Source organism: Hyla sarda, chromosome 8 (genome assembly GCF_029499605.1).
Source record: "Hyla sarda isolate aHylSar1 chromosome 8, aHylSar1.hap1, whole genome shotgun sequence".
NCBI classification, from domain to species: domain Eukaryota; kingdom Metazoa; phylum Chordata; class Amphibia; order Anura; family Hylidae; genus Hyla; species Hyla sarda.
This window is the reverse complement of record NC_079196.1, coordinates 207,166,939-207,190,824: the sequence shown is the minus strand read 5'-3', so window position 1 is coordinate 207,190,824 and position 23,886 is coordinate 207,166,939. Positions and strand designations below refer to the sequence as shown.

Here is a 23,886-nt window from a genome sequence, read left to right as displayed (position 1 = left end):
GTTGGGAAACACTGGTCTATGGGATTGTCTGAAGAGCGTCTGAACACTCAGAGCCCAAGTGAAAAAAACTTTTAACATGCCAAAGTTTTTTTTAGAGTTTTTTGGACAAATTACTGAGAGGGAAAATTCAAAGCAGCTTAAAGGGGTAGTCCAGTGGTGAAAAACTTATTCCCTATCCTAAGGATAAGGGATAAGTTTGAGATCGCGGGGGGTCCGACCGCTGGGGACCCCTGCGATCTCTCTGTAAGGGGGCCAGGCTCTCCGGCCAGATAGCGGGTGTCGACCCCCGCACGAAGCGGCGGCCGACACCCCCCCTCAATACATCATGGCAGAGCCAACTTATCCCCTATCCTATCCTTAGGATAGGGGATAAGTTGTTCACCACTTGTTCACTACTGGACTACTCCTTTAAGCACACAATGTTTTCAGGTAGTTTTCCCAAAACATATGCTTGACATCTTTCCAGAAGGGACACTACCAGAAAAGGTGGTGTGATTGAGCTGCTTTGCATATTTCCCTTTCCCAGAATGCCCAGTAGAGTGCCAATGGCCTTTGAAGCTCCACACCAATAATAGTGATCTCCTTCTGGAGCAGTGTTTCCCAACCAGGGAGCCTCCAGCTGTTGCAAAACTACAACTACCAGCATGTCCGGACAGCAGACGGCTGTCCGGGCATACTGGGAGTTGTAGTTTTGCAGCAGCTGGAGGCAGCCTGGTTGGGAAACACTGTTTTGGAGAAAGGTCACCCCCCCCCCCCCCCCCTGACAAATTGCTAAATACTCTATTCTGCTAATTCTTAAAGGGGTTATCCACCATAAGGTGATTTTAGTACATACCTGGCAGACAGTAATGGACTTGTTTAGGAAGGATCTGCGCTTGTCTTGGGGCTAAATGGCTATGTTGTGAGATTACCATAACACTGTGGCTAGCTTTTTTGAACTGGTATTTCCTGTTTGAATTTCCTTCTTTACCTACAAATCCCATAATTCTATTTCCCCTCCCTCCCACAAATCAGTCACCCCACCCATTGAAACATAAATGAGCTGCATCCATTCAAAAGACCTGTGGTTTTCAATCAGGGTGCCTACAGCAAGGAAAACTAGTGACATGGTTGATGTCCTGCTCAAGGATTAGTACAGCTCGGTGAACGCTATAAAGATGGGATTCTTCTCAAACCTGTAGGGACGGCAATGGGAAGCATTCTTCGTCCTTCGGAGGGAGATTATAATCTTTTTGACCATTTCTAAGACATTCTTCATCTCTGCTTTCAGCATTATCCAGCTTTGTAGAGACAGCACTTGGTGGCAGTGCATCCACCCCGTCAGTCTGTGAAGGAGCTTCAGGTGTTGGGTCTTCTTTGGTCACATCAATGTTCGTGCAGGATGTAGTAGGACAATCTGATGAAGGACATGGCACATCTGGAATATTTTCTGGTTTAATACTATTTGATGCCACTACGGCACCTGTTTGGCCAATCTCTGCTGCAGGCAAAACCTACATAAAAAGGAAAGAAAAATTATATTAGCTCAGGGAAACCAGTAAATGGATGGACTCCACTAACCCCTTAAGGACTCAGCCCATTTTGGCCTTAAGGACTCAGACAATTTAATTTTTACGTTTTCATTTTTTCCTCCTCGCCTTCTAAAAATCATAACTCTTTTATATTTTCATCCACAGACTAGTATGAGGGCTTGTTTTTTGCGCGACCAGTTGTCCTTTGTAATGACATAACTCATTATATCATAAAATGTCTGGCGCAACCAAAAAACACTATTTTTGTGGGGAAATTAAAACGAAAAACGCAATTTTGCTAATTTTGGAAGGTTTCATTTTCACGCCGTACAATTTATGGTAAAAATGACATGTGTTCTTTATTCTGAGGGTCAATACGATTAAAATGATACCCATTATTACATACTTTTCTATTATTGTTGCGCTTAAAAAAAATCACAAACTTTTTAACCAAATTAGTATGTTTATAATCCCTTTATTTTGATGACCTCTAACTTTTTATTTTTCCGTATAAGCGGCGGTATGGGGGCTCATTTTTTGCGCCATGATCTGTACTTTTTTTTAATACCACATTTGCATATAAAAAACTTTTAATACATTTTTTATAATTTTTTTTTAATAAAATGTATAAAAAAAGTAGGAATTTTTTACTTATTTTTTGTTTTCGTTCACGCCGTTCACCGTACGGGATCATTAACATTTTATTTTAATAGTTCGGACATTTACGCACGCGGCGATACCAAATATGTCTATAAAAAAAATTTACTTTTTTATTGGGGGAGGGGATTTTTAACTTTTTTTTACTTTTACTTTTACATTTTTTTACATTTTTTTTTTTACACTTGAAAAGTCCCAATAGGGGACTATTCATAGCAATACCATGATCTGTTCTATGTATAGGACATAGAACAGATCAGTGTTATCGGCGATCTTCTGCTCTGGTCTGCTCGATCTCAGACCAGAGCAGGAGACGCCGGGAGCCGGACGGAGGAAGGAGAGGGGACCTCCGTGCGGCGTTCTGAATAATCGGATCCCCGCAGCAGCGCTGCGGGCGATCTGATCATTCATTCAAATCGCGCACTGCCGCAGATGCCAGGATCTGTATTGATCCCGGCACCTGAGGGGTTAATGGCGCGACGCCCGCGAGATCGCGGGGGCGTCGGCCATTGCCGGCGGGTCCCTGGCTGCGATCGGCAGCCGGGATCAGCCGCGCATGACACGGGCATTGCTCCAATGCCCGCGGTTATGCACAGGACGTAAATGTACGTCCTGGTGCGTTAAGTACCACCGCACCAGGACGTACATTTACGTCCTGCGTCCTTAAGGGGTTAAAGGGGTACTCCACTGGAAAACATTATTATTATTTTTTTAAATCATCGGGTGCCAGAAAGTTAAACAGATTTGTAAATTACTTCTATCAAAAAATCTTAATCTTTTCAATACTTATTCAGGAAGTTCTTTTCTTTTTGAATTTCCTTTCTGTCTGACCACAGTGCTCTCTGCTGACACCTCTGACCATGTCAGGAACTGTCCAGAGCAGGAGAGGTTTGCTATGGGGATTTGCTCCTACTCTGAACAGTTCCTAAAATGGACAGAGGTGTCAGCAGAGAGCACTGTGGTCAGACAGAAAGGAAATCCAAAAAGAAAAGATCTTCCTGTGGAGCATGTAACAGCTGATAAGTACTGGAAGGATTAAGTAATTTACAAATGTGTTTAACTTTCTGGCACCAGTTGATTTAGAAAATTAAAATGTACCCCTTTAAGACTAGACCACATCCCTGGTGTGACACCTTCACTGTAGCCCTGACTCCTTTGAAAAAGATCTGCTCATCTATGAATATAAATGTGTCCAATGGTAAACATTAGGGATGTACTGATATCTCAGTGACTGAAATGTTTTTTGCCGAATATGCTGTTATCTGTGTTTTGCTGATGGCCAAAATAAACCACCTTCCCTGACTGTCCACAGTGGGGTTATTTAACCCCTTAAGGACTCAGCCCATTTGGACCTTAAGGACTCAGACAATTTTATTTTTACGCTTTCGTTTTTTCCTCCTCCCCTTCAAAAAAATCATAACTCTTTTATATTTTCATCCACAGACTAGTATGAGCTCTTTTTTTTTTTTGCGCGATCAGTTGTCCGATGTAATGACATAACTCACTTTACCATAAAATGTATGGCGCAACCCAAAAAATACTATTTGTGTGGGGAAATTAAAAAGAAAACCGCAATTTAGCAAATTTTGGAAGGATTTGTTTTCACGCCGTACAATTTATGGTAAAAATGACATGCGTTCTTTATTCTGAGGGTCAATACGATTAAAATGATACCCATGATACCATACTTTTCTATTACTATTGCGCTTAAAAAAAAAAACGCAAACTTTTTAACCAAATTAGTACGTTTAAAATCCCCCTATTTTGAAGACCTATAACTTTTTAATTTTTCCGTATAAGCGGTGGTATGAGGGCTCATTTTTTATAAAAAAATTTTGGAATAAAATGTTATAAAAAAAGCAGTTATTTTGAACTTTTTTTTTTACGTTCACGCCGTTCACCGTACGCACGCGGCGATAGCAAATATGTATATAAAAAAATTTACACTTTTTAGTGGTAAAATAGGGAAAATGGGACAATCTACGTTTTTATTGGGGGAGGGGGTTTTTCACATTTTTTTTACTTTTATTTTTACACTCTTATAGTCCCCATAGGGGACTATTTATAGCAATCACTCGATTGCTAATGCTGTTCAGTGCTATGTATAGGACACAGCACTGATCAGCATTATCGGTCATCTTCTGCTCTTGTCTGCGGGAAGGCAGATCAGAGTAGAAGACTCCCGGAAGGCAGCGGAGGCAGGCGAGGGGACCTCCGTCTGCCGTGCAGGATGATCGGATCGCCGCGGGCGATCCAATCATCCTGTTAAGTGATCGCGATACTGCAGATGCCGTGATCTGTATTGATCACGGCATCTGAGGGGTTAATGGCAGACATCCGCGGGATCGCGGGTGTCCGCCATTACCGGCGGGTCCCTGGCTGCGATCCACAGCCGGGACCTGCCGCGCATGATGCCGGCATCACTCCGATGCCCGCGGTTATGCTCAGGACGTAAATGTACGTCCTGGTGCGTTAAGTACCACATCACCAGGACGTACATTTACGTCCTGCGTCGTTAAGGGGTACTCCGCTGCTCAGAGTTTGGAACAAACTGTTCCCAACGCTGGAGGCGGCGCCGGGAGCTTGTGACGTCATAGCGGGGCTATGACATCACGAGCTCCCGGCGCCGGCTCCAGCGTTCGGAACAGTTTGTTTCAAACACTGAGCAGCGGAGTACCCCTTTAAGCTCTGTGCCCACCAAGTGTTTTGCTGCCAAATTGAAAGCTGTGGGGAAAGACGTGACACCATTTTTGGAAAAAAGCATCTCTGCATTGAAGTCCTGTCATCACCAGACTACTGATGTAATGTCTCGGGCCACATTGCAACCTGGGAAAACCTGGTCCAGGATAATAAACATTGTATATTTCAACAGATCAGAAATTTTCACATGCTGTGATACCAAATATGTTATATATATATATATATATATATATACATAGTCCAAAAAATAGCAAAAACAAAGTGGCACCGTGTGTGGCTTCAAGCCAAAGATAAATGCAATGTGGGTGCTCAGCCAGCTGATACCTCGACCACAGGTATTGTAGAATCAGGTATCCAAAAGCAAAAAGCGGCACTCCAGCAGTTTTGAAAAGTGAAGGTGGAATTTATTCCTCCATCCATAAAGTGCAACGGTTCAACCCTCTTAGTTCACGTCTTTCTCAAAATTATAGATTTACTTTTATATACTTTTAAAACTTTTTTTATTTTGCTTGTGCTTGTGTAAGGTGACAGTGGGTGTGCACCTGCTGTACCACTTACCAGTTTGACTTTGAGCCAAACTTGGCAGCGGAGTGTAGGTATTCCCCCTTAATCCCACTTCAGGATAAGGAAGCTGGAATTCAGCTGCAGGGGAGATACCAGGTCACTACTGCAAGAGATGTCCTGGTTTAGTGGCAGCTGGCCAGGCAGGAGGAAGAGGAGAGCTGGTGCTATAGATGGTAAAAACGCAGCAACCAGAGTCTGATGTAGACAAGCTGAGTTGATTTTTTAGCAGAGCTGAGCAGCTCAGAAGCAGCCAGGTGGTCTTAGCTACTTTAGAATAAAGAGGTGTTGTCAACAGTCCAGATCATACACAGGAGGGCAACGGGTACAGTATTTTTATATCCCCCTACTAGGAAATGCTGTGATAATAAAGGGGATCCACATTTCAGGATCCTTATCTCCTGGCTTGAGTGGGGAGCAGTTACAAAGAGCATCTATCACCTGTCCTGTATAACACAGACAACTAATTGATGTGAATAGGCTATATGTAATGTTAAAGGGGTACTCCACTGGAAAACATTTTCTTTTAAAACGACTGGTGCCAGAAAGTTAAACAGATTTGCTAATTACTTCTATTAAAAAATCTTAATCCTTCCAGTACTCATCAGCTGCTGTATGCTCCACAGGAAGTTCTTTTCTTTTTGAATTTCCTTTCTGCCTGACCACAAGTGCTCTCTGCTGACACCTCTGTCCATGTCAGGAACAGTCCAGAGCAAAAGAGGTTTGGACAGTTCCAAAAATGGACAGGGGTGTCAGCAGAGAGCACTGTGGTCAGTACCCCTTTAAGCTCTCCTTGTGGTGACACTTCAGGGATACTGAACACGTACTGTCAGGATTCCCCACAGATCAAAGCTGATCCCTGGGGGTTGCAGCAGGCGGACACTCTGTGAAAGGGACCCATCAAGAAGAAATTGTCCAAAGTGAAGAATCTGTTTAACAGACACTTTATGGGTATAACAACATACAGTAAGGGATTTATATAGGTTCAAATGCACTACAGCAGTGCCCTGTGTCTATAGCTCCCATTTACAGTTATGGAAATTGTGTATATGTTATTAGTTTTCTTATTTTCATCATACCGCAAGAACGTGCACCCAAGTTTTTGCGGTATGATGAAAATAAGTCAGTTCTCCAAGATCCCACTTTTAGTGCAAAGTTTCTAAAGCTGTAGTCACAAGAAGGACTGACAGGTCACATGACCTTCATACACGTTCTCATGTGATCATGTTTTTTTTCACCTTACTTACAAAATAGTCCTCCTCATCTTCAGACACATCAGATACGTGGCAGTCAACTCTCTGAAAAATCTCCACATCATCAGAGTCCAGGTCAGACTGTAGAAAAGGTGACACAGATAAAACAGATAACCATGGCATGGAAACGGGAGACTATAGAGCGGTATACAACAAAATACTGTGTAATACTCCTATATTATCATGTAGAAGCCTTGTCATTTGGGGTCGTGAATGTGTCATACAGGAATCTATGTCTACCCCAGAGCAAACCTCACAGCACTCACCTGGGAGCTATCCTCAGAATCTAGGGACGGCGCGTTCACAGAAGAGAGGAACGACTCCAGCCCGTGTGCTCCAGGCCGCCCATCACGGGAGGTGCAGAGCATATGTCGGTTTTCTCTAGAAGCCATTTGTGTGAACTTGACAGACTGTGCTAAAGACCTGCAAAAAAATTATAGATACTAATGTAGCATTCAGATAAGTCCATAGCCACACTAACTATTCTGCTGGTGGGGTCACTGTATACATATCCTGTATTATGCTCCAGAGCTGTACTCACTATTCTGCTGGTGAGGTCACTGTGTACATACATTCCATTACTTATCCTGTACTGATCCTGAGTTATATCCTGTATTATACTCCAGAGCTGTACTCACTATTCTGCTGGTGAGGTCACTGTGTACATACATTACATTACTTATCCTGTACTGATCCTGAGTTATATCCTGTATTATACTCCAGAGCTGTACTCACTATTCTGCTGGTGGGGTCACTGTGTACATACATTACATTACTTATCCTGTACTGATCCTGAGTTATATCCTGTATTATACTCCAGAGCTGTACTCACTATTCTGCTGGTGGGGTCACTGTGTACATACATTACATTACTTATCCTGTACTGATCCTGAGTTATATATCAGACAGGAGGCTCATATCTTGCATTAATCTTTCTTTAATTAATGCCCATAGCAGAAAAAATCTTTATACAAACGTTTTTAATAAAATCTTTTAAAAAACTACATATCCCAGCAGTCCCCTGTGAACTCCTCCTCCTATCCCAGCATGCTGGCTGCTATATAAGGGACTGCTTGAAGATCCTCTTCCTCTTTCTTTCTGCTCATAGCAGACAGATAAGTACCTATAGTATATTTGTTTCTTAAATCTCTTTTATATGTATGTTTTCTCTGTTTGAGACATTTCATCTTTACTTAGTGTTATATCTACCAGTTGTTTATATATATTTATATAGATATATATATATATTTCCTTCTATATATTTTTCTCTTTTTCTGCTTCCTGTTAGTTGCGGTATTGTTTTCTAATACTATCGTCTTTCGCTATACTTTCGCATCAGTGCTCAAATATATTCTTGTGCCGGGTGCGCTACTCTGTTCTTTTCTCCCTCTTCCTTACCCAGCGCCATTTTGTGAATTTTCGCGCCTTCTTCTTCCTTCCTTCCCGCCGCTGACTGTCTGTTGCGGGGAGGGAGGAGAGGTGGGCGTATCCTCTATGACGTGCGCCGGGTGACGAGCGTTTGCCGACGCCGCACACCCAATCACAGCGCTCCTGGTCGGAAATCTCGCGAGATTTCGGCTGGCCCTCGCTGTAACTTGTATACGCCTCCTCTCTTCATCGCATTGTTGTGCGAGCGGTGAGAGGAACGCCAACGGTTGTTAGCTGTGCTTCTAATAAGTCAGTTCAGGTAGACCTATTACCCCCTATCCTTTATTACTAATAGTTAGATCAGTGGAGCTCATACCTGCCTCACCTTGGAATAGTCTATAACTATCGCTACTTGTAGCTTTCAGATACTCTGTGATGGCAGGGGATAACACTAAAGCTCCTTTCCCTGGCATGTCTTCTACTGCTGGTGAGGCAATAGAGTTAGAAGCCTCCAACATAATGTCAGCTTCTCAAATACAAGACCTTATTAATAGGTCCGTCCAGGCTGCATTAGCCTCTGCGGCTCATCCCTCTACTTCAGGGGAGAAACCTAAAAAAGGTAAAGCGCTGAGTAAGCGCAAACATATTGCTGGACACTCCGACTCCCCGGCAGGGGAAGAAAACAATATGCCCCAGACAGGACCTACCCCGGCCTGTCACACCCCGCATGTTAAAGAATATGACCGACCCTTGGGCCTCAAGGAGAATAACCATAAGAGGCATAAGTCCACTAATAGAGCAAAACCAAACTCTTTTGACACGTCCAATGATGACCACAGACTCAGAATCTGATACAGAGGAGGCGGGGTTTATGGCTGAAAATTCTGACGCCACTCCGGATATACCATCCGAGACACTTTTAGACTCACTTGGTCAACCATTTTTCAGCCCGGAAGCAATCACACACCCTCGCTCCGGAGATTGGGCACCGTTACCGCAAGTCGCGGACTATATAGAATTTTGGACCAGGAGGTCCCTGGATAGAGCTAATCGCAACAAATTGCGAGCCGAATGTCCCAGACCTTACGTGGCCAGAAAGGTGGCTTCTACACCGGAAATAGACCCGGTCTTAGTAAAATATTTGACTCGCTCTGGCAAATATGCCAAAAAGGGAATTGAAAGATCTTTTAAGGTGATCCAGGATCGCGTATTGGACCTTCTAGGTCCCTTGACCAAGATTCTTAACCTTTCCGAACAGGCAGCGTCCACTGCCCAACCGGTGGATCTGGTACAGTTGAGAGGCTGGGCCCAACGGGCAATCTGCATGTTAGGCAGTGCCAACACCACTTGTTCCATTGAGCGTAGACGGTCTATTTTGATGAAATTGGAACCCCAATTATCTCATTTGGCAGAAACCGAGCCAGGTCCCTCAGCTGAAGGTCTATTATTCGGAGAGGACCTCATAAAGAACATAAATAAATTTGTGAGTCTTTTCACCAGCCTAGATAAGGCCCAGACCTCACTAAAAAAGGCGGGTCCAAACACAAAGGTTTTTAGCAAGGCCGGCAGGGGCAGAGGGCGACCTGTCGGCCGTTCGGCTCAATACAGGCCCTACACTAGACCAGCCACTCAACCGTACGCATTACCCGTGGCACAACCTGCTCCCTTCTTTCCCCCTCGTGGACGACCCTGGCGAGGACGTGGAGGCCGAGGATTTCCCAGATCTTGCCCGACGACCGGTGAGTACACTCCCATCTCCTCTTCCATACACGTTGGTGGGAGGCAGACTGAGGTATTTTATCCACATCTGGTCCGCGATTACGGCAGATGCTTGGATCCTCAATACGGTAGCAGGTTACCAGATAGATTTTCAATCTCTTCCAAAATTGAACATTATTCCACATCCCATTCGGTTTTCTTACCTAAACGTAGATCTCATAGACAACGAGCTCCAAGAGCTTGTATCGAAGCAGGCAGTGCAAGAGGTAGATCCTCTCTCTCCCGGGTTTGTCAGCAACCTATTCCTTGTCAAAAAGAAGGATGGCGGTTATCGCCCAGTGATCAACCTACGGGACTTAAACCAACATGTGACTTACCATCACTTCAAGATGGAAGGGATCCATCTGTTGCGCGATCTACTATGGCTGGGCGACTGGCTAGTAAAGGTCGACTTAAAGGACGCGTATCTCACCGTCCCCATGCACCCGTCCTCCCAACCATTCCTAAGGTTTCTATGGAGGGAGCGAATGTGGCAATTCACTTGCCTACCATTCGGATTGTCATCGGCCCCTTGGTGCTTCACCAAATTACTCAAACCAGTAGTGGCAGCTCTCAGGAGCAGAGGGGTATGTTTGATTATCTATCTGGACGATTTGCTAATCATGGCATATTCCAGAAAACAGGCATTGTTACACAGCCAATGGACGGTGTCTTTGTTGGAGGAACTAGGGTTCCTGATCAACAACAAGAAATCAGTGCTGAGTCCTTCCCAGACGATGGAGTTTCTAGGTTTCCAGGTGGATACCGAGCAAGCCGTACTGCGTTTACCCAACGCCAAACTGTCCCTGATTCGCAAAGAAATCCGGGCAGTATTGCGCAAGGGTCGGGTATCGCTAAGAATGATAGCCCGAATTGTCGGCCTGCTGGCAGCCTCCATTCAGGCGATTTTTCCTGCCCCTCTCCATTATCGGGCCCTTCAGAGACTCAAAATTCTTCATCTTCGACAGGGTCTACGCTATGCGGACGAAATTCCCCTTTGTCCGGAAGCAGTAGCAGAGTTGCACTGGTGGCTGCGCCATGCCGTCGAATGGAACGGCAAAGCTATATTCACCTCCTGCCCAGATGTTATAATAGAGTCGGATGCGAGCCGCCACGGTTGGGGTGCTCGCTGTGGGCAAGCCACAACAGGAGGCAGTTGGTCCGAAGAAGAATCCCTTCTTCACATCAACGCACTGGAACTCATGGCGGCATTTTTTGCCATCAAGAGTTTTCTTCCGCACAAGTACAATTGCTGCGTTCTGTTACGCATGGACAATGTAGTGGCAGTGCAATATGTCAATCGCCTTGGTGGCACGAGATCCAGAGTGTTGACGGACATTGCATCCGAATTCTGGCATTTCTGTCTTGCCCGGGACATCATCCCAGTGGCGGAATACCTACCAGGTGTATCCAATTCAGTGGCGGATTGGAATTCCCGTTACCTATCCGATTCCAGTGACTGGATGCTGGATCGCTCGGTGTTTCGGGCGATTCGAGATCTCTGGGGCCCGTTGCATACGGACCTTTTTGCGTCTCGTCTCAACCGTCAGTTACCCCGCTTTTACAGCTGGAGGCCGGACCCGGAAGCGTCAGCAGTGGACGCTTTTCGCCAACCATGGCCGGAGGGGACCCATTATGCGTTTCCCCCCTTCCAGATGATTACCAGAGTGCTTCTTCAGATAGTGACTCAGGGAGCGACGGTGGTGCTGATCACCCCTTGGTGGCCGACGCAACCGTGGTTTCCCCTTCTGTTGGGAATGTCTGTCGATTACCCCAATTGCTTCCCCAGTCGCCTCAACTTCTCACGAATCCGACCATGGAATCCCATCCGTTGGTCATGGAAGGCAACCTTCCGCTCCTCGGGTGGTTGGTTTCGGGGTGCCAGACGCAGGTGAGGACCTTTCACAATCAGCTAGAGACCTCCTCGCCTTGGCCTGGGCCCCAGGGACTAGATCGGCATATCGATCAGCCTGGGCCTTGTGGGTTCGTTGGTGTGATCAACGACAAATTGATCCCGTTCAGGCACCTGTTTCAGTTGTAGTGAATTATTTAGCAGAATCATTTGAGGCTGGGAAATCTTACAGTTCCCTTAATGTTTACAGATCTGCTATAGCGGCGTATCATTGCCCGGTAGATGCTTTACCGGTGGGCAAACATCCTTTAGTATGCCGACTGTTACGTGGAGGGAAATTTAAACGTCCTCCTCGTCCTCGATATCAGTCGACCTGGGATGTCTCCCGGATTTTAGACATGTTTTCCTCTTGGGAAGACAATGATTCACTGTCCTTAAAGATTCTGTCATTCAAATTGACTATGTTATTATGTCTGGTTTCCATTAAGAGGGTATCGGATGTCAGAGCTCTCGACATCTCTAGACGGCAGTTTTCACCTGAAGGGGTCAGATTTTCTGTTGTTCGCAGGACCAAGACAGGACTACAGTCGGTCTTTTACCCCTTTTTTCCGACACATCCCCGACTATGCGTGGTACGTTGTCTTCAAGCGTATGAGACACGCACAGCGTCTTTACGATCTCTTTCTCATACTCAGTTATTAGTATCTTATGTTCAACCTCATTTGCCTGTCACCTCGGCCACCTTGGCCAGGTGGGTAAGGTCGGCCATGGAGATGGCGGGGATTGACATTTCCCTATTTGGTGCCCACTCTTCGAGAGGGGCTATGGCCACTAAAGTAGTTATTTCTGGTGGTTCTCTTTCAGACCTCTTAATGGCCGCTGACTGGTCGTCTGAATTGACTTTTCGACAATTCTATTTCCGACCAAAAGATCATGTTTCTGTATCGATCCTCTGATTTGTTTTATTGTCTATGTTTAAGTAGTAGCTTTAAAATTGCAAGATATGAGCCTCCTGTCTGATATATAAATCGAGATTTTCCTAGCTAACGTGACGGAAAATATAAGTTATATGAAGACAGGAGGCGAGTATCTTCCCTCCCTACCCTCCCTGTTATGGTGCTTTTGTTTTCCTTCCAGGGTATTGAAAGGAGAAGACGAAGACAGCGGTGTTTCGGTGCAGCCTGATATGTTCTGTTGCAATTGTTCCTTAACAGTTTCGTTCCCGGTTTTCGGTCCTGTTGGCCGGAGGTTCGGAGATACCGAGGAGGAGCTGTCCCGGATTCCGGCGTTCCGTGGTTCTGGTGACGGTCATGCAGTTCGCATAAAGAAAGAGGAAGAGGATCTTCAAGCAGTCCCTTATACAGCAGCCAGCATGCTGGGATAGGAGGAGGAGTTCACAGGGGACTGCTGGGATATGTAGTTTTTTAAAAGATTTTATTAAAAACGTTTGTATAAAGATTTTTTCTGCTATGGGCATTAATTAAAGAAAGATTAATGCAAGATACTCGCCTCCTGTCTTCATATAACTTATATTTTCCGTCACGTTAGCTAGGAAAATCTCGATTTATATCATGTATTATACTCCAGAGCTGTACTCACTATTCTGCTGGTGGGGTCACTGTGTACATACATTACATTACTTATCCTGTACTGATCCTGAGTTATATCCTGTATTATGCTCCAGAGCTGTACTCACTATTCTGCTGGTGAGGTCACTGTGTACATACATTACATTACTTATCCTGTACTGATCCTGAGTTATATCCTGTATTATACTCCAGAGCTGCACTCACTATTCTGCTGGTGCGGTCACTGTGTACATACATTACATTACTTATCCTGTACTGATCCTGAGTTATATCCTGTATTATACCCCAGAGCTGTACTCACTATTCTGCTGGTGGGGTCACTGTGTACATACATTACTTATCCTGTACTGATCCTGAGTGATATCCTGTATTATACCCCAGAGCTGTACTCACTATTCTGCTGGTGAGGTCACTGTGTACATACATTTCATTACTTATCCTGTACTGATCGTGAGTTATATCCTGTATTATACTCCAGAGCTGTACTCACTATTCTGCTGGTGGGGTCACTGTGTACATACATTACATTACTTATCCTGTTCTGATCCTGAGTTATATCCTGTATTATCCTCCAGAGCTGTACTCACTATTCTGCTGGTGAGGTCACTGTGTACATACATTATATTACTTATCCTGTACTGATCCTGAGTTATATCCTGTATTATACTCCAGAGCTGTACTCACTATTCTGCTGGTGAGGTCACTGTGTACATACATTACATTACTTATCCTGTACTGATCCTGAGTTATATCCTGTATTATACCCCAGAGCTGTACTCACTATTCTGCTGGTGGGGTCACTGTGTACATACATAACATTACTTATCCTGTACTGATCCTGAGTTATATCCTGTATTATACCCCAGAGCTGTACTCACTATTCTGCTGGTGAGGTCTCTGTGTACATACATTACATTACTTATCCTGTACTGATCCTGAGTTATATCCTGTATTATACTCCAGAGCTGTACTCACTATTCTGCTGGTGAGGTCTCTGTGTACATACATTACATTACTTATCCTGTACTGATCCTGAGTTATATCCTGTATTATACCCCAGAGCTGTACTCACTATTCTGCTGGTGAGGTCTCTGTGTACATACATTACATTACTTATCCTGTACTGATCCTGAGTTATATCCTGTATTATCCTCCAGAGCTGTACTCACTATTCTGCTGGTGAGGTCACTGTGTACATACATTACATTACTTATCCTGTACTGATCCTGAGTTATATCCTGTATTATACTCCAGAGCTGTACTCACTATTCTGCTGGTGAGGTCTCTGTGTACATACATTACATTACTTATCCTGTACTGATCCTGAGTTATATATCAGACAGGAGGCTCATATCTTATGCATTATTCTTTCTTTAATAATGCCCATAGCAGAACAAAATTCAATAAACAAATCAGTGTAAAGAAAAAACTACAACTCCCAGCAGTCCCAGGACCACAGCAGCCACTCCTCGTCTGTAGCCCCTATAAAAGGACTGCCCACATATAGATCCTCCTCTTTCTTTCTGCTCATGGCAGAGCATGCAAGCTAAGTTCTCTCTGTGATTTAATGCTTTGTTTCTTACTTTATTTCTCATAAATATTATAGATTATTGTGGTGTTGTGGGAGCGATTATCACTCTCCCCTTCACATATTATACAATTTTATTCTGATTTCGGACAGCGGATTATCTTCTCCGGTGCTAGCCTCCCTTGCTCCGGTTTACCGCTCCGCTATTCTTTTTTCTGTTTCCTTCCCCAATTCTCCGTTCCTCCTGCCCTTCACCGCTTCCCCTCCCCCTCTTCCGGCGCCATTTTACCTCCTCAGTCTTCTCCTCCTACATCTTCTGCGCTTTCGCGCGCGCGGGATAGGGGCGGATCCTCAGGGTGTCGGCCGCATTTTCATCGCGGCCTACACGCTGAGAGGGGCGGAGTTTCTAATTCGTCACTGGAACGCGCTCCCGCGCCTTCCAATCAGAACCCAGCCGGACGTAGTCTCGTGAGACTTCGTTCCTGGGTTCAGGGACTCTCGGGCTCACCTCCCACCGCTGCGTCAGTGCAACGCTAGCGGTGTGGAGGACGGAGCCTGTACTAATCTTACTGTCGTATTCTGTAGGTAGATTACCAGGAATTTATTCCTTCCCCTCACCAATACTTTACCCTATTCTCATTTACTAATTAGTTTACACAGGCTTACATATTAACCTGTTAGTCACTATGGCTGAGGAACCTTCATCTGTTCCCCTCAGAGGGGAGAGTTCTTCTTTAGACTCTGCCCAATTTATGACCGCCAACCAGATACAGGATTTGATTAATAAATCTGTTCAGGCGGCTTTGGCTTCCGCCATGATACCCTCTGGATCACTACCAGCGGTATCCGGTGTGTCTATTCCGCCATTCCAGGGCGGAGAACCGCCGATTAAGAAGGGAAAGGTTTCCCATAAAAGGAAGCATACCTTGGCAACCTCTGACTCCCCGGCAGGGGAAGACAATAATGTGCTCCAGGCAGCCCCTACCCCGGTCTGCCAACCCCAGCATCCATCAGACTCCACTCGACCCCTGGGCCTCAGGGAGTTACAAGAGAAGAGGCACAGGTCCGCTAGACGGACCAAACCCGATTCGTACGTAGATTCCTCTGATGAGGACTCGTCGGGATCATCCAGCGAGTCTGACGGCTATGAATCCACTCCTAATATCGAGGATGCTGGGGATACGGCGTTTGACACCGACGCCAACCCTGTTACACAGGGCACTGTGATCCTAGACTCCCTAGGTGAACCCCTTTTTCACCCTGATTCCATCTCTCATCCACGATCGGGTGAATGGTCCCCACTTCCCCACGTGGCCCAGTATGTGGAGCTTTGGGCTCGTAAGTCCTTAGACAGGACCAGCCGTAACAAACTGAGGGCTGAGTGTCCTAGACCCTTTATTCCCAATAAGGTGGTGGCAACCCCCGAAGTAGACCCCATTTTGACAAAATATCTGATGAAATCGGGTAAATTCCCTAAAAAGGGAATAGAACGCTCATTTAAAACTATTCAGGAGCGTATCTTGGACTTAATGGGCCCTCTCACTAAGATACTCAACCTGTCTGAGCAGGCCGCAACGACGGATCAACCTGTCGATACCCGTCAACTCCGCGGGTGGGCCCAGAGGGCCATATGCCTAGCAGGTACTGCCAACACCACCTGCTCGATTGAACGACGTAGGTCGATTCTTATGCGCCTCGACCCGCAACTGTCCCACCTAGCTGAAACCGAGTCTGGGCCTGGGATGCTCTTTGGGGACAACCTGATGAAGGACATTAACAGGTTTGTCGGCCTGTTTACAGGTTTGGATAAAGCCCAGACTTCATTAAAGAAATCGGGGACCAGTAAGCTTTTTCCTCGGGCCGGCAGAGGTAGAGGCCGATCTGCCGGCCGCACCCCCTCCTATAGGCCACAGGGCAGACCCTCTGCCCCATACCAGTACCCTCAGGCTCCTCCGTCCTACACCGTCCCAATGGCACAACCGTCGCCTTTCTTCCCTCCCAGAGGCCGACCTTGGCGCGGACGTGGCGGACGCGGATACCCCCGTTCCCGTCCACCTACCGGTAAGTGTGCCTGGTATTCCACATGCTCACATTCCTGTGGGGGGGCGCCTGATGTATTTTTCCCACGCCTGGTCTGCGATTACGGCAGACGCGTGGATTCTACAGACAGTAGCGGGATTTCACATAGAACTCCAATCTCTACCGGTTCTAGGTGTACAACCAATCCCTATCCGATTTTCACAACACAACATGGTTCTCATAGACAACGAGATCCAAGATCTCCTATCCAAACAGGCGATCCGAGAGATCGACCCTTCTTCCCTAGGATTCGTAAGCAACCTTTTCCTAGTGAAGAAAAAAGGGGGCGGTTACCGTCCGGTCATAAACCTTCGGGAACTAAACCAACATGTCACGTATCGCCATTTCAAGATGGAGGGAATTCACTCCCTTCGCGATTTATTACAACCAGGCGACTGGCTAGTGAAGGTGGATTTAAAGGACGCTTACCTCACCGTCCCTATCCACCAGGATTCACAACATTTTCTTCGTTTCCTCTGGAGAAACCACATGTGGCAATTTACTTGCCTTCCGTTCGGCCTTTCATCAGCTCCGTGGTGTTTCACCAAACTGATGAAACCAGTGGTGGCGTCCTTGAGGAGCAGAGGGGTACGTCTGATCATTTATCTGGACGACCTCCTCATCATGGCCCGCTCCAAAGCGCAGGCCTCTCTCCACATGTCATGGACGGTACTGCTACTGTAGAGTCTGGGATTCATAGTCAACCGAGAAAAATCGGTTTTGGTCCCTCTACAGGAGATGGAGTTCCTTGGCTTCTTGGTGGACACCAACCAGGCCGTTCTCCGCCTTCCCAAATCCAAACTGGCCCTGATCCGCAAGGAGATCAGGGCAGTCTTGCGCAGAGGGTGCTTATCCTTAAGGGTACTAGCACGTTTGGTGGGCCTGCTAGCAGCCTCTATCCAGGCCATCTTCCCGGCCCCTTTGCACTACAGGGCCCTTCAGAGACTCAAGATTATGCATCTGCGCCAGGGCCTCAGATATGCGGACGAAGTTCCTCTTTGTCCGGCAGCCATCGAGGAGTTGCAGTGGTGGCTTCGTCATGCCGTCGAGTGGAACGGCAAAACCATATTCAACTCCTGCCCGGACATCATCATAGAGTCGGACGCGAGTCGTCTCGGCTGGGGTGCGCGGTGCGGGGAGGCTTCCACAGGAGGGACTTGGTCCGTCACGGAGGTCGACCTGCACATCAATGCCTTGGAGCTCCTGGCGGCATTTTTTGCCCTCAAGAGCTTCATGCCACAGGCGTCCAATTGTTGTGTTTTGTTACGCATGGACAACGTGGCGGCGGTCCAATACGTCAACCGCCTAGGGGGCACCAGGTCCAAGATCCTAGCAGATCTTGCCAAAGACTTCTGGCACTTCTGCCTAGATCGCAACATTATCCCGGTGGCGGAGTATATTCCGGGGGTCTCCAACACGGTGGCCGACTGAAATTCTCGCTATTTACTAGATTCCAGCGATTGGCGGCTGGATCGGTCCGTTTTCCTACGGTTGAGACAGCTTTGGGGTCCATTGTGTACGGATCTTTTCGCTTCTCGCCTCAATCATCAACTACCTCGCTTTTTCAGCTGGAGGCCGGACCCAGAGGCGTCAGCAGTCGACGCTTTCCGTCTCATCTGGCCCAGGGGAACGCACTACGCGTTTCCCCCATTCCAGATGATCTCCAGGGTCCTCCTACATACGATGAACCAGAGGGCGACGATTGTGCTGATCACTCCTTGGTGGCCCACACAACCGTGGTTCCCTCTCCTTCTGGGGATGGCAGTGGACTATCCCAGACTTCTGCCCCAATTTCCACAGCTCCTCTCCAACCCGACCGGGGATCTCCACCCTATGGTGGTGGAGGGCAACCTTGCTCTCCTAGCGTGGTTGGTTTCGGGGTCCCGGATGCGGATCACGACCTTTCAAGATCAGCTAGGGATCTCCTCGCCCTGGCCTGGGCCCCCGGGACTAGATCGGCTTATCGATCAGCCTGGAGGCTATGGGTTCGTTGGTGTGATCAACGACAGATTGATCCCGTACATGCACCTGTGTCTGTAGTGGTGAACTACTTGGCAGATTCTTTTGAATCTGGAAAATCTTATAGTTCCATCAACGTTTACCGATCGGCTATCGCGGCTTACCATTGCCCAGTGGACTCTTTGCCGGTGGGCAAACACCCACTAGTATGTAGACTTTTGCGCGGCATTAAGTTCAAGCGTCCCCCGCGGCCGAGATATCAGTCGACCTGGGATGTCTCCAGGTTGCTCGAGATGTTCGTCTCGTGGGAGGACAATGACGGTCTTTCCCTGAAATTGTTGTCATATAAACTGACTGTCCTTTTATGTTTGGTGTCTATTAAACGCGTCTCGGACGTGAAGGCTTTGGACGTCTCTAGGCGACAATTTTCGCCTCAGGGAGTCAAATTTTCGGTGGTCCGACGGACCAAGACGGGTATCCACTCGGTTTTTTACCCGTTTTTTCCCGCGCATCCTCGACTTTGTGTGGTTCGTTGCCTGCAGGCGTACGAATCGCAGACTGCAGATCTGCGGTCTCCGGATTCCTCTCAACTTCTTATCTCTTACGTCAGACCTCATCATCCGGTGACCTCCGCTACTTTGGCGCGTTGGGTGCGTTCCGCCATGGATATGGCGGGCATAGACGTCTCCCTGTTTGGAGCTCATTCTTCTAGGGGTGCTATGGCTACTAAAATAGTCACAGCAGGGGGCTCTCTTTCTGACCTGCTCATGGCTGCTGATTGGTCTTCAGAGACTACCTTTCGCCGGTTCTACTTCAGACCGGAGGACCATGTTTCCATGTCGGTCTTGTAATGCTAGATCTGATTTTGTTTCTTATGTCTCGCTACTTGTTAGCTTTGAACTTGCATAAGATATGAGCCTCCTGTCTGATATATAAATCGAGATTTTCCTAGCTTGTGACGGAAAATATTAGTTATATGAAGACAGGAGGCGAGTATCTTCCCGCCCTACCCACCCTGTTATGATTTTTGTTGTCTTTTTCAGGATACTGAATGCATTGGCTGTTTTCCTGATTACGGATAACCTGTTGGTTAAGCACTGCTGGGTTTCCCTACAGTCCCCGTTGGGACGAAGTTAAGCCGTCGATTGGCCTCGTTTCCCGAGTTCCGGGCCGGCTGGCCGAAGATTCAAGGAGCGGTGTGGACGTCTGGCTGGAGTTCGGTTTCCTGTACGGCTCTGATTCGCATGAAGAAAGAGGAGGATCTATATGTGGGCAGTCCTTATATAGGGGCTACAGACGAGGAGTGGCTGCTGTGGTCCTGGGACTGCTGGGAGTTGTAGTTTTTTCTTTACACTGATTTGTTTATTGAATTTTGTTCTGCTATGGGCATTATTAAAGAAAGAATAATGCATAAGATACTCGCCTCCTGTCTTCATATAACTAATATTTTCCGTCACAAGCTAGGAAAATCTCGATTTATATCCTGTATTATCCTCCAGAGCTGTACTCACTATTCTGCTGGTGAGGTCACTGTGTACATACATTACATTACTTATCCTGTACTGATCCTGAGTTATATCCTGTATTATACCCCAGAGCTGTACTCACTATTCTGCTGGTGAGGTCTCTGTGTACATACATTACATTACTTATCCTGTACTGATCCTGAGTTATATCCTGTATTATACTCCAGAGCTGTACTCACTATTCTGCTGGTGAGGTCACTGTGTACATACATTACATTACTTATCCTGTACTGATCCTGAGTTATATCCTGTATTATACTCCAGAGCTGTACTCACTATTCTGCTGGTGAGGTCACTGTGTACATACATTACATTACTTATCCTGTACTGATCCTGAGTTATATCCTGTATTATACCCCAGAGCTGTACTCACTATTCTGCTGGTGAGGTCTCTGTGTACATACATTACATTACTTATCCTGTACTGATCCTGAGTTATATCCTGTATTATACTCCAGAGCTGTACTCACTATTCTGCTGGTGAGGTCACTGTGTACATACATTACATTACTTATCCTGTACTGATCCTGAGTTATATCCTGTATTATACTCCACACCTGTACTCACTATTCTGCTGGTGAGGTCACTGTGTACATACATTACATTACTTATCCTGTACTGATCCTGAGTTATATCCTGTATTATACTCCATAGCTGTACTCACTATTCTGCTGGTGAGGTCACTGTGTACATACATTACATTACTTATCCTGTACTGATCCTGAGTTATATCCTGTATTATACTCCAGAGCTGTACTCACTATTCTGCTGGTGAGGTCACTGTGTACATACATTACATTACTTATCCTGTACTGATCCTGAGTTATATCCTGAATTATACTCCAGAGCTGTACTCACTATTCTGCTGGTGGGGTCACTGTGTACATACATTACATTACTTATCCTGTACTGATCCTGAGTTATATCCTGTATTATACTCCAGAGCTGTACTCCCTATTCTGCTGGTGAGGTCACTGTGTACATACATTACATTACTTATCCTGTACTGATCCTGAGTTATATCCTGTATTATACTCCAGAGCTGTACTCACTATTCTGCTGGTGGGGTCACAATGTACGTACATTACATTACTTATCCTGTACTGATCCTGAGTTATATCCTGTATTATACTCCAGAGCTGTACTCACTATTCTGCTGGTGAGGTCACTGTGTACATACATTACATTACTTATCCTGTACTGATCCTGAGTTATATCCTGTATTATACTCCAGAGCTGTACTCACTATTCTGCTGGGGGGGGGGGGGTCATTGTGTAGAACTACAATCCCCAGCAGTCTCCGTGGTCACCTCATACCATATAACTGCAGACACGAATCAGCATGGCGCTCCTGTCAGCGTACCTGTTGCCATGGAAACCACGTCTACATTCACAGTCTAGCCCAAATACGACTGCAGTAACTGCACGTCCCCTGTATGGAGCCCCGCTACGCCGGCGGCAAATTACCCTTTCGGCTCCTCAGCATAAAAGTCGCGGTCCACCGTAATACCGGCTGTCACTGTATGCGTTCCTTCAGGCCACCGGGCACGGCCCCGCCCAGATAACCATGACACGCCCACCTGTTCAATATCTACAGGTGTAAGAAGATGCCCCGCCTACCTTCCCGTTGATGGGTGGAGTCAAAATCGCAAACCACGCCTATCACATGGTCAAGACTATTTCACCAATCAGCAGCGTCCATGGCAAAGTCTGCGTTCTTTCGCGTCTCTCACCTTTTTGGTCACCTAGGCAACCAGTTTAAGTGCCGCCTCCTAAGGTCCTGGAAGATAGATAGTACAGGGGCTATATATTCCTCTATTTGTAACTGCCAAACAGATCCTGAGGGCCACAGTGAGGGCCAATAATGTAATTCCGTACTTTGCTGTGACTGTTTATTACGATGTATGCTATTGTTATTATGCAAACTAATATTTATTTAGTTTAGGTATTTTAAAGCTGATAGGACGGAGATAAGATCACTGCTATTGGTTGATTTACCAGGCGCCCTTCATCTATCCGAAAAGTTGATTGGATATTTCTGTTGTCAATCACCAGTGGGCGTTGCGAGGCGTAAAGCACCCTGGGATATGTAGTTGGCAGAAAATCTTAACATAGAAGTTACTTATCGGAAAAGGACTACAGATTCCACAGTCCTGCGCGGGAAGGGTGCACCAGCTGGGAGGCTAAAGTCTGTGTACTCCGAGAGCGAAGAAAGGTAACAGTATACTGCAGTGTGAACAGGAGCCTGTGTATAAGGAGAGGTCTGTGTTCTGATGTCTGTGTATAAGGAGAGGTCTGTGTCCTGATGTCTGTGTATAAGGAGAGGTCTGTGCCTGATGTCTGTGTATTAGGAGGAGGAGGGGTCTGTGTCCTGATGTCTGTGTATTAGGAGGAGGAGAGGTCTGTGCCTGATGTCTGTGTATTAGGAGGAGGAGAGGTCTGTGTCCTGATGTCTGTGTATTAGGAGGAGAGGTCTGTGTCCTGATGTCTGTGTATAAGGAGAGGTCTGTGTCCTGATGTCTGTGTATTAGGAGAGGTCTGTGCCTGATGTCTGTGTATTAGGAGGAGGAGGAGAGGTCTGTGTCCTGATGTCTGTGTATTAGGAGGAGGAGGGGTCTGTGTCCTGATGTCTGTGTATAAGGAGGAGGAGAGGTCTGTGCCCTGATGTCTGTGTATAAGGAGGAGGAGAGGTCTGTGCCCTGATGTCTGTGTATAAGGAGAGGTCTGTGTCCTGATGTCTGTGTATAAGGAGGAGGAGAGGTCTGTGTCCTGATGTCTGTGTATTAGGAGGAGGAGGGGTCTGTGTCCTGATGTCTGTGTATAAGGAGGAGGAGAGGTCTGTGCCCTGATGTCTGTGTATAAGGAGAGGTCTGTGTCCTGATGTCTGTGTATAAGGAGGAGGAGAGGTCTGTGTCCTGATGTCTGTGTATTAGGAGGAGGAGGGGTCTGTGTCCTGATGTCTGTGTATAAGGAGAGGTCTGTGCCCTGATGTCTGTGTATAAGGAGAGGTCTGTGTCCTGATGTCTGTGTATAAGGAGGAGGAGAGGTCTGTGTCCTGATGTCTGTGTATTAGGAGGAGGAGGGGTCTGTGTCCTGATGTCTGTGTATTAGGAGGAGGAGGGGTCTGTGTCCTGATGTCTGTGTATTAGGAGGAGGAGGGGTCTGTGTCCTGATGTCTGTGTATTAGGAGGAGGAGGGGTCTGTGTCCTGATGTCTGTGTATTAGGAGGAGGGGCCTGTGTCCTGATGTCTGTGTATTAGGAGGAGGAGGGGTCTGTGTCCTGATGTCTGTGTATTAGGAGGAGGAGGGGTCTGTGTCCTGATGTCTGTGTATTAGGAGGAGGAGGGGTCTGTGTCCTGATGTCTGTGTATTAGGAAGAGGAGGGGTCTGTGTCCTGATGTCTGTGTATTAGGAGGAGGAGGAGTCTGTGTCCTGATGTCTGTGTATAAGGAGGAGGAGGAGTCTGTGTCCTGATGTCTGTGTATTAGGAGGAGAGGTCTGTGTCCTGATGTCTGTGTATAAGGAGGAGGAGAGGTCTGTGTCCT

General features: G+C 46.6%; 2 protein-coding genes across 5 annotated transcripts in view; one reads left to right on the top strand and one right to left on the bottom strand.

Annotated features, from left to right (window-relative positions):
• The window catches only part of LOC130284053 (dynein axonemal assembly factor 8-like), a 116,750-nt gene extending 94,798 nt beyond the window's left edge, over positions 1-21,952 (bottom strand). Inside the window, exons 1-4 of the mRNA XM_056533987.1 lie at positions 21,809-21,952; positions 6,949-7,105; positions 6,677-6,763; positions 1,176-1,493 (exon numbers count right to left, since the gene is read on the bottom strand). Coding sequence (XP_056389962.1) covers positions 1,176-1,493; positions 6,677-6,763; positions 6,949-7,074 — 531 coding nt within the window. The 5' untranslated portion in view covers positions 7,075-7,105; positions 21,809-21,952. The remainder of the gene's footprint in view (positions 1-1,175; positions 1,494-6,676; positions 6,764-6,948; positions 7,106-21,808) is intronic.
• A 131-nt stretch (positions 21,953-22,083) lies between these two features.
• ANKS3 (ankyrin repeat and sterile alpha motif domain containing 3) overlaps positions 22,084-23,886 on the top strand; it is a 29,816-nt gene continuing 28,013 nt past the window's right edge. Inside the window, exons 1-2 of one of the 4 annotated variants that reach the window (XM_056533990.1) lie at positions 22,084-22,207; positions 22,397-22,556. The gene's annotated coding sequence lies outside the window, so the exon portion shown is untranslated. Of the gene's footprint in view, positions 22,557-23,886 lie in introns of all 4 variants that reach the window. The other 3 variants (XM_056533989.1, XM_056533988.1, XM_056533991.1) reach the window with 3 other exon arrangements.